The sequence below is a fragment of the Anomaloglossus baeobatrachus genome, chromosome 5 (assembly GCF_048569485.1).
Source record: "Anomaloglossus baeobatrachus isolate aAnoBae1 chromosome 5, aAnoBae1.hap1, whole genome shotgun sequence".
Classification (NCBI taxonomy): domain Eukaryota; kingdom Metazoa; phylum Chordata; class Amphibia; order Anura; family Aromobatidae; genus Anomaloglossus; species Anomaloglossus baeobatrachus.
The window spans coordinates 262,876,903-262,894,316 of NC_134357.1; the positions used below are offsets into that span (position 1 = coordinate 262,876,903).

The 17,414-nt window shown below is 44.7% G+C and overlaps 1 protein-coding gene across 1 annotated transcript; it reads left to right on the forward strand.

Moving 5' to 3' along the window:
* Nucleotides 1–1,277: 1,277 nt before the first annotated feature.
* LOC142312729 (uncharacterized) lies at nt 1,278–12,041 on the forward strand. Its single transcript, XM_075351716.1, has 4 exons — nt 1,278–1,325; nt 3,062–3,166; nt 3,244–3,367; nt 9,920–12,041. Exons 1-4 carry the CDS (start codon nt 1,278–1,280, stop codon nt 11,395–11,397), a joined length of 1,755 nt encoding a protein of 584 aa, XP_075207831.1. The 3' UTR covers nt 11,398–12,041.
* Nucleotides 12,042–17,414: the final 5,373 nt, after the last annotated feature.

Consider the following 17,414-nt stretch of genomic DNA (forward strand, 5'->3'; position numbering starts at 1 on the left):
ATATCCCCTATCCATGTAATCCAAATTAACCCCTTCCTAACCTGGCACCCTCCCGATCGTCATGGGGTCCATTCACCCCTATGGGGCTCACTGCCCTTCTTGTATTGCATATTATGCAAGCTGTATCCAGAGGCTGAGGAGCATGTCCTCCATATGGAGGCTGTATACAGAGGCTGGGGAGCTTGTGCTTCATAGTGGAGTTGTATATAGTGGCCGAGGTGCATGTACTTCATATGAAGGCTATATACAGAGACTGAGGTGTGATGTGCTACGTGTGGAGGCTGTATACAGAACCAGAGGTGTGGCATACTGAATATGGAGGCTGTATACAGGGGCTGAAGAACATGTAATGTTTATGGAGGCTGTATACAGAGCCTGAGGTGTGATGTAATGCATATGGAAGCTTTATACAGAGTCTGATGAGCATATGTTGCATAAGGAGGCTGTATACAGAGGCTGATATCTGAAGTACTGCATATACTGTAGAGGCTGTACACAGAGGCTGAGGAGCTTTTGCTACATAAGGAGGCTGTATATAGGGGCTGAGGAGCATGTACTGCAAATGGAGGCTGTATACAGAACAGAGGGTAATGTCTGAAGTACTGCATATAGTGGCTGTATACAGAGGATGAGAAGCTTGTGCAGCATATGGAGGCTGTATATAGGGGCTGAGGAGCATGTACTGCATATGGAGGCTGAGGTGTGATGTACTGAATATAGAGGCTGTATACAGAGACTGAGGAGCATGTACTGCATATGGAGTCTGCATACAGAGGCTGAGGTGCGATGCACTGCATATGGAGGCTGTGTATAGGCACTGAGGAGCATATACTGCAAGGTAGGATTGTGTAAAAAGAAAACGCTGGAGCCAGGCTTTAACTAACATATAGCAGGAGGTGTGCGATTATAATCGGGGGGGGGGGGGGGGTTGAATGAATATTGCAGGGGGGTCATAGTTATGGGGATTGATAATTTATTATGTAACAGGTGGTGTGTGATTATAATCTGAGGAAGGTGGTGGCTGATACTGCAGGTTTGGGGCATGGGATAATCTGGGTGGGAGATTATTATACTGCAAGTTATCACTGCAAAAGAGTATGGCCTTATACATGGGGAAGGATGGGGCATGCTTTATTATTTTGCTGTAAAGGGTTATTACAGCAAATGTCTATGCGATCGCGATGGAGGGTGCCACTGTGCTTGCCCCCCCTCACCCCCTCCCTCCAGGCCAAAAATACGCAATCAGCCCCTGACTATATTTACACATACAGATAAAAATGCATTTGCACAAGCACAAAGCTCTGGACATTGAAGCTGGGTTCTGGGTATAGTGATTCTATGAGATTGATAAGAGCAAGATTAATAACAGCAGCTCAGTCAGGAGCTGAGAGGGAATTGGAGGGAGGTAAGCAGATTGCTGATGTGTAGAATCAATGGGCTCAATAGAGGCGACTGGTAGGCTAAAGGTACCGTCACACTAAGCAACATCGCTAGCAACATCGCTGCTGATGCACAACTTGCTAACGATGTTGCTTAAGCGGGCTTTACACGCTGCGACATCGCTAATGCGGAGTCGTTGGGGTCACGGAATTTGTGACGCACATCCGGCCGCATTAGCGATGCCGTTGCGTGTGACACCGATAAGCGATTTTGCATCGTTGCAAAAACGTGCAAAATCGCTAATCGGCGACATGGGGGTCCATTCTTAAAAATCGTTACTGCAGCAGTAACGAAGTTGTTCCTCGTTCCTGCGGTAGCACACATCGCTGCGTGTGAAGCCGCAGGAACGAGGAAGCTCCCCTTACCTGCCTCCCGGCCGCTATGAGGAAGGAAGGAGGTGGGCGGGATGTTACGTCCCGCTCAGCTCCGCCCCTCCGCTGCTATTGGGCGGCGGTTCAGTGACGCTTCAGTGACGTCGCTGTGACGCCGCACGGACCGCCCCCTTAAAGAGGAGGCGGTTCGCCCGTCACAGCGACGTCGCCGGACAGGTAAGTATGTGTGATGGCTGTTGTGCGACACGGGCAGCGATTTGCCCGTGTCGCACAACAGATGGGGGCGGGTACCCACACTAGCGATATCGGGACCGATATCGCAGTGTGTAAAATAGCCTTTAGTGTGACATCCAGCAACAACCTGGCCCCTGCTGTGAGGTCGTTGGTTGTTGCTGAATGTCCTGGGCCATTTTTTAGTTGTTGCTCTCCCGCTGTGAAGCACACATCGCTGTGTGTGACAGTGACAGAGCAACAACTAAATGTGCAGGCAGCAGGAGTCGGCTTCTGCGGACACTGGTAACCATGGTAAACATCGGGTAACCAAGAAGCCTTGTCCTTGGTTACCCGATATTTACCTTCGTTACCAGCGTCCGCCGCTCTCAGCTGTCAGTGCCGGCTCCCTGCTCTCTGCATATGTAGCTGCAGTACACATCGGGTAATTAACCCGATGTGTACTCTGGCTAGGAGAGCAGGGAGCCAGCGCTAAGCAGTGTGCATGGCTCCATGCTCTCTGCACATGTAGCTGCAGTACACTTCAGGTAATTAACCCCATGTGTACTGTAGCTAGGTGTGCAGGGAGCCAGCGCTAAGTGGTGTGCGCTGGTAACCAAGGTAAATATCGGGTTAGTTACCCGATATTTACCTTAGTTACCAAGCGCAGCATGCTTCCACGACGCTCCAGCGATCCCTGCCTGGTCAGGTTGCTGGTGGGATCGCTGGAGCGTCGCTTAGTGTGACATCTCACCAGAAACCTCCTAGCAACTTACCAGCGATCCCTATCAGGTTGTATCGTTGTTGGGATCGCTGGTAAGTTGTTTAGTGTGACTGGGCCTTTAGCGTTACTTCTCTCCTTGTATATATTTACTGCGCACACTTGGCCAGGGTCTGGGCAGGCACTAGTGGCCGGGCTTCATGAAAACAAGTGCTACACTATGAAACATAAAATCTCTCATTGCAGGAAAATGACAGCAGATAGAAAAAGCAAGTTAGCTGCAAATTTGCTTATTTTCATGCTGTCATATTATGCCATATTATGGCGATCTGATATATGTGTTTTTGATTATGCACAGTCTTCCCTAACCGTGCCTCCACATACAGCAATCATAGATGTGAGGAACAATGAGCAGAAGATCCTAGACCTCACCAACAAGATCACTGAGCTGCTGACTGGAGAGGTGAGCACTGCTGGAATACTGGGGCATTATACAAGGAAGGGAAGTGTCTGGGTTCTGACTGTGTTGTTCTGTGCCAGGTTTCTGTCAGAAGTCAAGATTTCACTGTCCATTTCTCCATGGAGGAGTGGGAGTATTTAGAAGGACACAAGGATCTGTACAAAGAAGTCATGATGGAGAATGAACAGTCCATCACATCATTGGGTAAGAAGATGGTTATTCACTAATGTACAGTGATGTGAAAAAGTGTTTGCCCCCTTCCTGATTTCTATTCTTTGCATGTTTGTCACACTTTAAATGTTTCAGATCACCAAGCAAAGATGTAGATTAGAAGTAAACACAAAATGTAGTTTATAAACAAAGTCTTTATTATTAAGAGATCCAAACCTACACGGCCCCGTTCTTTTTGCTCAGCACTGGTTTTCATCTTGGAACTCTGCCATGCAGGCCATTTTTGCCCAGTCTCTTTCTTATGGTGTAGTAATGAACACTGACCTAAACTGGGGCAAGTCAGGCCTGCAGTTCTCTGGATGTTGTTGTGGAGTCTTTTTTTACTTCATTGATGAGTTGTCACTGCGCTCTTTGAGTATTAAAAGGTCAGCCAGCAATCCTGGAAAGGTTTACTACTGTTCCATGTTTTGGCATTTGTGGATAGTGACTCTAAAGGCTACTTTACACGCTGCGATATCGGTCCCGATATCGCTAGTGTGGGTACCCGCCCCCATCTGTTGTGCGACACGGGCAAATCGCTGCCCGTGCCGCACAACATTGCGCAGACCCGTCACACATACTTACCTGCCCAGCGACGTCGCTGTGACCGGCGAACCGCCTCCTTTCTAAGGGGGCGGTCCGTGCGGCGTCACAGCCACGTCACTGAGCGGCCGCCCAATAGCAGCGGAGGGGCGGAGATGAGCGGCCGGAACATCCCGCCCACCTCCTTCCTTCCTCATAGCGGCCGGGGGGCAGGTAAGGAGAGGTTCCTCGTTCCTGCGGCGTGACACATAGCGATGTCTGGTGCCGCAGGAGCGACGAACTACATCGTTACAGTAACGATAATCGAGAATGGACCCCCATGTCACCGATGAGCGATTTTGCACGTTTTTGCAACGATGCAAAATCGCTCATCGGTGTCACACGCAGCAACATCGCTAATGCAACCGGATGTGCGTCACAAATTCCGTGACCCCAACGACTCCGCATTAGCGATGTCGCAGCGTGTAAAGCCCCCTTAAGGGATACTTTGCACACTACGACATCGCAGCTGCGATGTCGGTGGGGTCTAATCGAAAGTGACACACATCCGGCGTCGCTGTCGATATCGTAGTGAGTAAAGCATTTTTGATACGATTAACGATCGCAAAAGCATCGTAATCGTATCATCGGTGTAGTGTCTGACATTTTCATAATTGCGCGGCAGCGACAGTACGATGTTGTTCCTCGTTCCCCTGCGGCATCACATCGCTGTGTGAGAAGCCGCAGGAGCGAGGAACAACAGCGTACCTGCGTCACCGCGGCTCACGCCGGCTATGCGGAAGGACGGAGGTGGGCGGGATGTTTACGTCCCGCTCATCTCAGCCCCTCCGCTTCTATTGGCCACCTGCCGTGTGACGTCTCTGTGACGCCGCACAACACACCCCCTTAGGAAGGAGGCAGATCGCCGGCCAGAGCGACGTCGCAGGGCACGTGAGTTCATGTGAAGCTGCCGTATCGATAATGTTCGCTACGGCAGTGATCACAAGATATCGCTGCTGCGACGGGGGCAGGGACTATCGCGCTCGACATCGCAAGCATCGGCTTGCGATGTCGTAATGTGCAAAGTACCCCTAACTGTGGTTTGCTGGAGTCCCAAAGCTTTAGAAATGGCTTTATAACAATGGAGGAGTGAACCCGAACTGTAAAGTTTGGTGTCCGTACCGAACACCTTGTGTTTATTGTTGAACACCGAACACAGACTTTTGACTGTACGTCCTGTTCCTGTTCGGTTTGACACACGAATAATGCTTGATGAAATGTTGCAGAGCAGCCAATCAGCAAGATTTCTGGTGTGGACACTTCTGGCCCCATCAGAGCCATGTCATGTATAAGCATAGCTGTGATTGGCCAGCAAAATTCCTGTATAAAAAATATAGCAAAATGGTTAAAGGGAACCTGTCACCACTTTTTTTGCGTATAAGCTGCGGCCACCACCACTGGGCTCTTATATACAGCATTCTAACATGCTGTATATAAGAGCCCAGGCCGCTGTGAGAACATAAAAAACACTTTATAATACTTACCTAACGGTCGTGCGGTGGGCCATATGGGCGTCTCCGGTGCCGCCTCTTTCTGCCATCTTCATGCTCCTTCTTCTCTAGCCGCGGTGCAAGACACATCCAAAATCCACACTCGCCGGCATTCAGGTCCTGAGCAGGCGCACTTTGATCTGCCCTGAGCAGGGCAGATCAAAGTATTGTAGTGCGCCTGCACAGGACCGGCGAATGTGTATAACGTAGACATGTCATGCACACAGGCTTCAGAAAGAGGACGAAGATGACCGAAAGAAGCAGCGCAGGCACCGGAGAACGGAGACGACCATATGGCCAACCGCGCGACCGTTAGGTAAGTATTATAAAGTGTTTTTTATGTCCTCACAGCGGCCTGGGCTCTTATATACAGCATGTTAGAATGCTGTATATAGCCCAATGGTGGTGGCCGCAGCTTATACGCCAAAAAAGTGGTGACAGGTTCCTTTTAAAGCAGAACATACCAGTCTCCGCGGTGCGGCTGTAACACTGCTTCTGGGTCCACTTTTCACATCTCTTTTTACATATTCACTGATTCCCTCGCCCACCGTCTGTGACAGCATCTGTGATTGGCTGCAGTCAGACTGCTGGTTTCTCTGATTGGTTGCTCTCACAGAGGCTGTCTGTCTGACTTAGTAAAGTATAAAAATAAATAAATTAAAAAAATGACATAGGGTGCCCCGTATATACTGTATTTACCCAGCACAGATAAAGAAGACAGGCTGACGCCCCCCAGCTATGCTAGATATCTTGGTATGTATCAAAATATGAGGGACCCCATGTGGTGTTTTTAAAATTATTTAAATAAATAGCTGAGGGCTGGCATTCTCATCCTGGGGAGGCCCATGGTTATTGGGCCCTCCCCAGCCCAACAATATCAGCTGCAACAATTCCGGTGCTTTACCCGGCTTATCCCAATTGCTCTGGTGCGTGGCAATGAGGGCCATATAAGGGGTTAATGACAGCTGTGATTTGCCAGCTGTCCTCCATCACTGAATTAGAATTAGCTGAATCTATGCGACCCAATATTACTAAGGGCCGCTTTACACGCTGCGACATCGCTAGCATTTGCTGGCGATGTCGAGCGCGATAGCACCCGCCCCCGTCGTACGGCCGATATGTGGTGATCGCACATACCTGATCACACGCACATACCTGTTCAGCGATGTCGCTGTGACTGCCAAACAATCTCTACCTCAAGGGGGAGGTGCGTTCGGCGTCACCGCGACGTCACTAAGCGGCCGGCCAATTGAAGCGGTGGGGCGGTTATGAGTGGGACGTAACATCCCGCCCACCTCCTTCCTCATTGCCGGCGGCCGTAGGTAAGGTGAGGTTCTTCGTTCCTGCGGTGTCACACATAACGATGTGTGCTGCCGCAGGAACGACGAACAACATCGTACCTGCAGCTGCAACGATAATTGAGAATGGACCCCCATGTCACCGATTAGCGATTTTGAACGTTTTTGCAACAATTCAAAATCGCTCATAAGTGTCACACGCAACAACATCGCTAACGCGGACGGATATGCGCCACAAATTCCGTGACCCCAACGACATCGCTTTAGCGATATCGTAGCGTGTAAAGCGGCCCTAATTCTGTAAGTCAAAAGAAATAAACACAAAACTCACAGAAAAAAATCCTTTATTAAAAAACAACACCCTAACTCACCACGCTGCATTTATTTTAGATGCGTTTTTTTGCCAGAAGATGCAGATTTGGTGTATAGATTTCAGCACCAAATCTGCATCTCCTGGCAAATAAAAGTAGTTTAGGTGCAGCTTTCTGCCAGGAGATGCAGATTTAGTCCAGAAATGTCTGCCCAGATTTCTGCACTGAAGTTTGCATCTCCATGCAGTGAACCACACTGAAACAGCCTGTGCAATTTTGTGCCAGGAGATGCAGATCTGTGCTGGAATTTATACACCAAACTTCTGCACCTAATCTGCATTTCCTAGTTAAAAAAATGCATCGCGTTTGGATGCATTTTTTTTGCCAGAAGATGCAGAATTTGGCAAAAAAAGGCGGTTTTCTGCCAGGAGCTGCAAGTCTCATTGAACTCAATGAGTTCACCTGAGGTGACATCAATGACTTCACTGAGTTTACCTGAGTGAGTTTACCTGTGGTCACAGGTGCGGAACCATGGGAATCTCCAGCTGTGACCACAGGTAAACTCAGTGATGTCACTGCTCACAGCTGCGGCTCAGTCAGTGTCTGCCTACAACTGCTGCAACTTCAGTATGTAGCAGAGCCATAATCGTTGTGGGACTTCATATGGATTACTTTGGATCTGCAAGGCTGTTTTGGGGTTACTAAAGGGATGAAAGAGGGTGTGTGTATTTTATTTCAAATAAAGGTTTTTTTGGTGTTTTTCTTTTCTTTTCTCTTACAGGATTAGTAATGGGGGTGTCTCATAGACGCCTTCCATTACTAATATAGGGCTTTATGGGAGCTGTCATTTGTTGACAAATCACAGTGCCATTAACTCCTTATGTTACCCTGATTGCCATCGCACCAGGGCAGTTGGGATGATCATTGTGAAACGCCGAAATTGTTGCATCTAATGGATGCTACAATTCTGGGCAGCTTTGGGCTGGTATTTTAGGCTGGTGATCCAACAACCATGGCCCCTCCCATCCTGATAATACCAGCCCCTAGCTATCTGCTTTACCATTGGTGAATATCAAAAATGGTGGGGACCATACACCTTTATTTCCCCTCTATATTGATATCCAGACATAGTAAAGCTCACAGTTGGGAGCTGCAACCTGCAGATGTTGTGTTACCCACGCTGGATATCAAAATATAGTGAGAGCCATATTTTTACACTCCTGTACACTACTATGCAGCAAATTGACTGCAACCAATCACAGACACTGGCACAGAGGGTGGGTGGGGGAAGCAGTGAATATTTATGAACGTGCTCGTGGTTCTGGGTGCATATTACACCTGACAGGTTCACTTTAATTCATTAATTTATTTATTTATTTGTATCGCAAGCGCTTGATTGCAGTTGTTGCAGCTAATGGTGGCTCAACCAGTTATTAGGCCTAGGGGCAGTCACTTTTTCAGACTTTCTGTACAGTCTATCACTTTTTTCACCTTGCCACCCTCTTGATTCTAAGAAAAGCAAATGAAGAGCATCTTGCTTATAAACTACTAAAATGCCCGCATGTGTCACTTTCCACTTTGAGTATCCGTCATGCTCGTCGGTGGTGACGCGTCCCCCTTCTGAGCTTGGTGACATATATACTTGGTGATGTGTTACACATGTGGCCGTTTTATTTGGACTATTATGTCCGTTCTAATTTTCTTGATCTTCTTGCTTTCCCTACTCTGTCACCAGGTGGGGGCGCGGGCTGTGTAGTGTCCAGTGTACACCGGGTACTTACGTTTTATACGTGTGCCTGTGGGTTTATCCGGGCGGTCTGCACTCCATGCGTCCCTCCTGTTGCCAGGGGGCCGTGACGCTGCGCTCCCTCCGGCGTGTCCTGAGCATGTGCACTCAGTGCGCTGCACGGGACATCGCTATGCGGCTGCGCGTGCGTCCCTGACTCCCCTGTCATCCGGTCACGTGATTGATATCATGTGACCGGGTGACGGATATTCAAAACGGCGGCGTGGCTTCTCCACACTGCACTCACTCCTCCCGGAAGTAGCGGTATCATACCGCGAAACGGCCGTCGGAGGTTCCCCTCTGGTCTGGCTCCCCTGCACCACCACTGTGATAAGGTAAGCGCCTCATTTAAATCTACAACCCACTTTTTGATATGGGCTATTGTAACTATCTCTGACTTGTCATTATATTATATTATATATAGTCCATCTCTACTTCTAAAGGGTTTGTTAAATATAAATTACTTTCTGCGCCTCACCTGGTCTGTAAAATCATTGTGACCTCATGTGGGGTTTCTTAGGAAAGCCCTACTACATTGACTTTCTACAGTGTTTACAATTGTGGTCCACGGGACCCAGGTATTTATTTCCCCAATCTTGTGCTTGATACGTCCTTTATCTATTTCCTGTTATTCATTGAGAATTTAATACATTTTCTATATTTGCACCAAAACTTCTTGTGCTCTTGTTTGACCATAACAAATACTGTCTAACACTAGCAAATTTGTTCCGAATAGCATGTGCAATGCAACTCAATGGGGAAAAACTTGCAAAGTACAGAGTCACCCGAATGCCATACTATTTGTGCGAGTAGCGAATAGTGCGGAATTCAGGTTACTCGTTACATTGCAAATTTTTCCTCTTTGACTTGCATTGTACACGCTATTCGGAACAAACACGCGACTATTAGATAATACTCGTTTTGAGTATAGCGAGTATGAATAGCTAGGTACTTGCTCAACTCTAGTGACAAACATGCAAAAGAATAAGAAATCAGGAAGGGGTAAAACACTTTTTCACACCACTGTATATACCAGTTTAATTGATCGGAAGTAACCTCTTTCTATTTCTTTTTTTCAGACCTAATTAAAAATGCCACTAAACAAGGTCCATTGACTCGTAGTAAGGAGGAGCTCATCATATGTGATGGAGGACACCTCAAAGATCCCAACATCTATACATCCACCGATCATACAGAAAAATATTCATCTGTTCATATAAAACAAAAGCTAGATTATTGTGACGAATTATATCTCACAAATCAAAACAATTGTATGTCCAAAGACGATACTGAACAATATTCTTCTCAGCATATGAAGAAAACATTTGAGGAAAATCACGGAGAACTTGAAAATGATACACCTACAAATCATGCACACCGTGATACTTTTCCTTATATTAAGGAAGAACCAGCCACGTATGATTGTGGAAATCTCTCATATGCCACCACAGGTCATATACAGCAGTGTCAATCTCATATTAAGAAGGAACAAGCCTCATGTGATGAAAAAATCCTCAGAGACTCTAAAATGTATACCTCCACACATCTAATAGATCTGTCTCCTATTAAGCAGGATCCTTTCTCATGCGATGATAAAAACCTCACAGACTCCAACACATCTTCTCATAAGTCCTCCAACAGTAGTAATGAATCAACGTTTACCAATAGAGAGTTTAGTGAAGACTTTTATATGCCTTTCGTAAATTCATTCAACAATGATCCGCTTGGGAACAAAGACCACATTAGTCAACCGTCAGACGTCAATCTTTCATTGGTTACATACAATTACTGTTTAAATGACTCAAATGCAACAAAAACCAAATCATTTATTTGCTTAGAATGTAGAAAATGTTTTTCCGATAATCAGCATCTCATCCGGCATCAGAGGACACACACGGGAGAAAGGCCATATGAATGTGTAGAGTGTGGTAAATTCTTCTCCAGCAGTTCGAACCTCAACATGCATCAAAGAACACACACAGGAGAAAAACCATTTGCTTGTAAGGAATGTGGGAAACGTTTTGCTCGCAACACCCATCTTATCCGACATCAGAGAATCCATACAGGGGAGAAACCTTTCGAGTGTTTGGAATGTGGAAAGAAGTTTAACCAAGATTCCAATCTTCTGAAACACTTGAGGACTCATACTGGGGAGAAACCTTTTGTCTGTATGGACTGTGGTAAGTATTTCACAAGTAAACCTCATCTTCTCAGACACCAGCGAATCCACACAGGAGAGAAGCCGCTTTCATGTCCCGAATGTGGGAAGTCATTCTCTAGTAGCTCCAGTCTTGCTACCCACAGGAAAACACACTCCAAAGAAAAGTGTTCGGCCAAAAATTCCAACCTCATGACTGATGATAGAACTGAAGAAACATCTTCATACCCAGAATGTGAAACATCTTATTATAGTGATTTTTTCCCCTACTTGATAGATCAACACGCTGATGAGGAAAATGTCTTGAGAAATTTCCAAGAATTTTCTGAAGAAGCAAACATTTATTTGGATTACGAGATAGACAATGGTTGGGTTTATACTAACTTAAATGTCACCTAAACAGGCCTTTGTAAAATGGAAAATAATTGAGAGGCACCTAAAAAAAAACTGTACATCTTTACCAATAAGAGAAAAAAAGGTGCTAGATATCTCTTAAGTCACAAAAAATTATTTAAATACATATTTGTAAATTACAAGGTATCTCAGTAAAAGGGAACCAATGGAGTAAGAGAAGTGGATACATAATGTGCACTAACTAGTAATATATTTAAGATAAAAAAAAACAGCAGCAACCCTTATTATTTAGTTGTAAGTATAGATATAAGGCTCAAAACATTGTTCTCCTTTACAAGAAACAATGTACAGCTCCAGTTAAAGAGAATGTCCACGGACGCTAATAGCCTGCAGCTGTAGGGTTAATGTAGGTAAATTGCGTTACAAAGCTGTGTGTCCACTGTATTGAACCACCATACATTCATATGGAAACACCTTTTCCGCTCCATTAGCCTCTACTCCACAGATATTGGTTTATTTGTGTTACCATTACCTGGATATTCCCTTTCTTGGTGTTTTTGCTATTGTGGTTTATCTTTATATGTATGCTGTCTCTGATCCCTCCTTCATCTACAGCTGTCTTGACTCATAGGTAATTGGAATTCCTTTAGTTTTTGTGCTATACCTTAAATACATTGCAAATGTGCATTTATACCACACCCCTGATGAAGCCGTTGCTTGTGGTGAAACGTGTGGGTCATTCTGCTCTCTCCCATTTATTTCCTTCTTACTGCTTAGTTGTTCTTCTATTGTCACAAGTCATTATTTTTTGTTTTATTTAATCTTGGATTGAGGTATATTTTTATATGACCTTCCATACCTGTTCCATTCTATTCGGACAGGTGTGCTTTTCACATATGCTGTATATACCTCTATGTGCACGTTGTCATTTATTGCAGATATTTTCTATTGCTTATGTTGCTCATTTTGTCCTGTCCTACTTAGGGCAACTAGCATACTTTGCCCATATTTTCAGACTGTTTGGGAGATTGTCTCTGTTTCCATATTCATTTTAATACGGAGCCAGTTTAGATGGAAACATTTCCCCCTTTTTTTGGCTTTAGTAATAGTTTTGAATGTTTTTCTGTGCAATTTATTATACAATAAAGGTAATTTTTCACTTTACTAATTTTGTATACATCTATTTTATAATTACAGGACTACTGGAGCCTTATATACACCTCCCTCTTTTTTCATACATTCAGCTTTTGGTGTATGGCACAAATCCCATCTGCATTTGCAGTGCTGGTCCATCTTTTTACATCTATGACTGAAATACAGCGGCTTCTGGGAGGAAAAAAGTTAATTTCCTCCCTGTAGTCACTCTTTCAGTACGGCGAACAGACAACTTTGTAACGAGATTTGCCTGCAGAGTAATTCTATATCCGCAGGTTAATAGCATTTGAGGACTTGCCAGGTTCGTTTTAAATAAAGTTCTTATACAAAGTATGTTAAATATAGCACTAAGGGACGTTTCTCAGTTACAAGGCACTTTGTGGAGCTGAGTCAATGGTTATAATATAAAATTTACAACCCTCAGAAAGATTTTTTTCTTTCCGGTAGGGGTAGAATCAACTATTTCAACCAAACCAACTACCCCTTATCTTGTATAAAAGTATAAATTTTATTCAAAACACATAATTAACAAAGTGCAGGTTAAAAGTCAATCTATTAGTGCATAATATATAGTCAGGGGAGGGTCCTTGGGCACCTTCCCTGTCCTTTCCCTTCCTATCAGTGGGGGTCGGCACCCTTGTGTGATACGCCGTGGTGCCCAGACTCAACGTTGACTGATCCTAGATGGCCCTTTACTATACTCCGTTTCGTGCCACTAGCCTTAATGAGGGGCCTTACAAAAAAGTATAGTGATTCACACTCATACCACTCATTATACGAATATATTGGTATCAGTTAGGCCAATAATATCCCCTTGTTATGTTTTTATAATTTTGTTTTACATCTGGGGTATAGTATTGCTCAAGGGTAACCATAGGGTACAATCATTTTCTTATGCCCGTATTCATCAAAGAAACAGCTTAGTAGCCCGTCCTTCACCGCTCTCGGCGGTTCTCTGCCCAACGCGTTTCCCCTCCAGGACTTTCAATCAAACGGAGGTTCCTCAGGGGCTGTTCATATATTTGGAATCATTTATATGGTAGAATTATATTCAAAGTATCAGGGAGTTAAATCCATCCTTCAATAAGGAGTCCTCAATTATTAGCAGTAGGCATTCAGTGGCAAACTGTCAGATATCTGCCTGTCACGCAGTAATGGAATAATCCCTGCTTGTTGTGTCCACCCACAGGGTATAGTCATTCCTCCAATGTGGAGATCTTAGTCATGGTCAGAATTGCTGTGTGTCAAATGAGGGCTTCTGCCTATGTGGCTGTAGATGGTGAGCGCCTACTGCTAATAATTGAGGCTCCTTATTGAAGGATGGATTTAACTCCCTGATACTTTGAATATAATTCTACCATATAAATGATTTTAAATATATGAACAGCCCCTGAGGAACCTCCGTTTGATTGAAAGTCCTGGAGGGGAAACGCGTTGGGCAGAGAACTGCCGAGAGCGGTGAAGGACGGGCTACTAAGCTGTTTCTTTGATGAATACGGGCATAAGAAAATGATTGTACCCTATGGTTACCCTTGAGCAATACTATACCCCAGATGTAAAACAAAATTATAAAAACATAACAAGGGGATATTATTGGCCTAACTAATACCAATATATTCGTATAATGAGTGGTATGAGTGTGAATCACTATACTTTTTTGTAAGGCCCCTCATTAAGGCTAGTGGCACGAAACGGAGTATAGTAAAGGGCCATCTAGGATCAGTCAACGTTGAGTGGGGGAACCACGGTATCACACAAGGGTGCCGACCCCCACTGATAGGAAGGGAAAGGACAGGGAAGGTGCCCAAGGACCCTCCCCTGACTATATATTATGCACTAATAGATTGACTTTTAACCTGCACTTTGTTAATTATGTGTTTTGAATAAAATTTTTTACTTTTATACAAGATAAGGGGTAGTTGATTTGGTATAATATAAAATGCAAGTTCAAAAAACCCTGATATCTAGCACCTTATTCTATCGTTGGTCGTGATAATGGTTGGGTTTAGAAGAATATATTGTCAATAGTTGACATTTTAGTTATTGTTATATTACTTTTCTACGTTGTTACTCACTTTATAAGGAACTGTACTGTTTGGTTCATATTATATCTTACATACAGTTTGTTCAAGTGCTAATGTGTAAGTGTTTCTATATAGAGGTTTGCCACCAGAAACAAATATTGGTGAGGATCCCCAACAAGTTGCCTTCTAAATTGGTTTCTGTCTCCTTCCCGAGTTTAGTTCTAGCAGTTCATTGACATATAAAGACAATAAAACATGGCAGCGTACTTCTACGAATGCTTAACCTTTTATAATTCCAGGCTTCTACAGGAGGTTTCTACAAGTCTATTAATAGCTGAAAGTTTATCAGATGTTCCTGGTCGCCCCTAATAATGTCCACCTACAATTTTATTCTGATTGCAGAAACCTTCAGTCAGTGTGTGCCATATGGTACGGGTTTGCCAAAGCCTTCATTCAGTGTGTGCCATATGGTACGGGTTTGCCAAAGCCTTCAGTTAGCGTGTGCCATATGGTACGGGTTTGCCAAAGCCTTCATTCAGCGTGTGCCATATGGTACGGGTTTGCCAAAGCCTTCAGTTAGCGTGTGCCATATGGTACGGGTTTGCCAAAGCCTTCATTCAGCGTGTGCCATATGGTACGGGTTTGCCGAAGCCTTCAGTCAGCGTGTGCCATATGGTACGGGTTTGCCAAAGCCTTCAGTCAGCATGTGCCATATGGTACGGGTTTGCTAAAGCCTTCATCAGCGTGTGCCATATGGTACGGGTTTGCCAAAGCCTTTAGTCAGCGTGTGCCATATGGTACGGGTATACCAGTTTGCTGATGGTCGCCTTTTGGTGACATTGATTGGCTTCAGTTGAATTAATATCCATCTATCATACCAGAAATGGTTGTCATATTCCAAAAGTCACCTTTTTTTTTCCTTCCACTTTAGTTTGTCTTCCTTTGGTATAACACAAATTGAAAGGTGATTATTTGTGTTTGGAAAAATTGTCTGCATTTACAAGACAATACAAAAAAAAATGGACAAGTGTCTAAGTAGTCATGGAAGGTTGATTTTCATATGTTTTGTTTTGTATTTAAACAAAAAGCACTGCTTTCAGTTTAGTTTTTCATGTTACAAATTTATATTTAAAATTTGGTTATTATACATTCAACAATACAATAAAAACAATTTAGCAATTCAATACTATTGCGTTTGACATTCTTTTGACCACATATAAAATATGATTACCTTTTAAAGCATCATATAAAATTGCCACGCCGCTAGCCACACCCATTTGGCAGTGAGGTACATTCAGCAGATGCCTCGGACTGTTCATTCATTCATGCGTAGCAGCCAGAACTTTCTCATCTTTATGTGGCTTCACTATATCACGTTGCTTTTTTGTGTCTTTAAGGCCGTTTTCACACGTTGCATAAATACTGTTTATTGCTTCCTGCAAGTCTCTGCACCAATCTACACAATAAAAATCTCTAAGTATTGCATTTTTGCTGCATTTTTTTATGCCTTTTCCCCTTATTTGATGCGGTTTTGATGCAGATGTGAAGCCGCATTTTTAAGTGTTTTAACCCCTTCACGACAGCGGGCAGTAAAGTTATGTCCTATTTTTACGTGACTTAACGACCAGGGACTTAACTTTACTACCTAAGGCCTGAAACACACATCTGTTAAACACGTGCGTGTTTGGTCCGTTTCTGTATATACCGGAGACACGGACAAACGTACACCAATGTTAATCTATGTTTGAGGTCACACGTGCGTTATTCCATAAGGTCCGTGTGTCTGTGTCCGTGATCCGTATGTGTTTCCATGTTGCACGGAAGCATGTCCGTTTTCTGCACGGAGCACGCACACACGGACCCAATGAAAGTCTATGGGTATGTGCGCACACGTTAGTAAACACGTATGCATCTCCCTATGGTCCGTGTCCGTTTGGTGCTTTTTTTCTAGCGATGTCGGTCATTCTTTCTTTTTCTGTGTATGTTGGTCAATCTCCCTCAATCCATCGGTCGGTCTCTCTGTCTTGTCTGTCCCCCTCTCTCTCTGTCCATGTCGGTCAGTCTCCCCCCCTCTCTCATACTTACTGATCCCCGATCACCGACACGGCGCTGCACGGCTCTTAAATAAACTCCGGCGGCTTTTACTATTTTGAAAAAGCCGGCCGCTCATTAATCAATCTCGTATTCCCTGCTTTCCCCGCCCACCGGTGCCTATGATTGGTTGCAGTGAGACACGTCCCCACGCTGAGTGACAGCTGTCTCACTGCAACCAATCACAGCCGCCGGTAGGCGGGTCTATACTGTGCAGTAAAAAAAAAAAATAATAATTAAAAAAAAATGACGTGCGGTCCCCCCCAATTTTGATACCAGCCAGGGTAAAGTCACACGGCTGAAGGCTGGTATTCTCAGGATGGGGAGCTCCACGTTATGGGGAGCCCCGCAGCCTAACAATATCAGCCAGCAGCCACCCAGAATAGCCGCAACAATTAGATGCGACAGTTCTGGGACTCTACCCAGCTCTTCCCGAATTGCTCTGGTGCGTTGGCAATCGGGGTAATAAAGAGTTAATGGCAGCCCATAGCTGCCACTAAGTCCAAGATTAATCATTGCAGGCGTCTCCCCGAGATACCTTCCATGATCAATCTGTAAGTTACAGCAGTAAATAAACACATACACCCGAAGAAATCCTTTATTTACAATAATAAACACTAACAAATACCCTCGTTCACCAATTTATTAAGCCCCAAAAACCCATCCATGTCCGGCGTAATCCACGGAGGTCCCGCGTCGTTTTCAGCTCTACTACATGAAGGGGACAGGAGCAGCAGAAGAACCCCGCCGCTCCTGACAGCTCCACGCAGCAACTGAGGTGAGCCGCGCGAT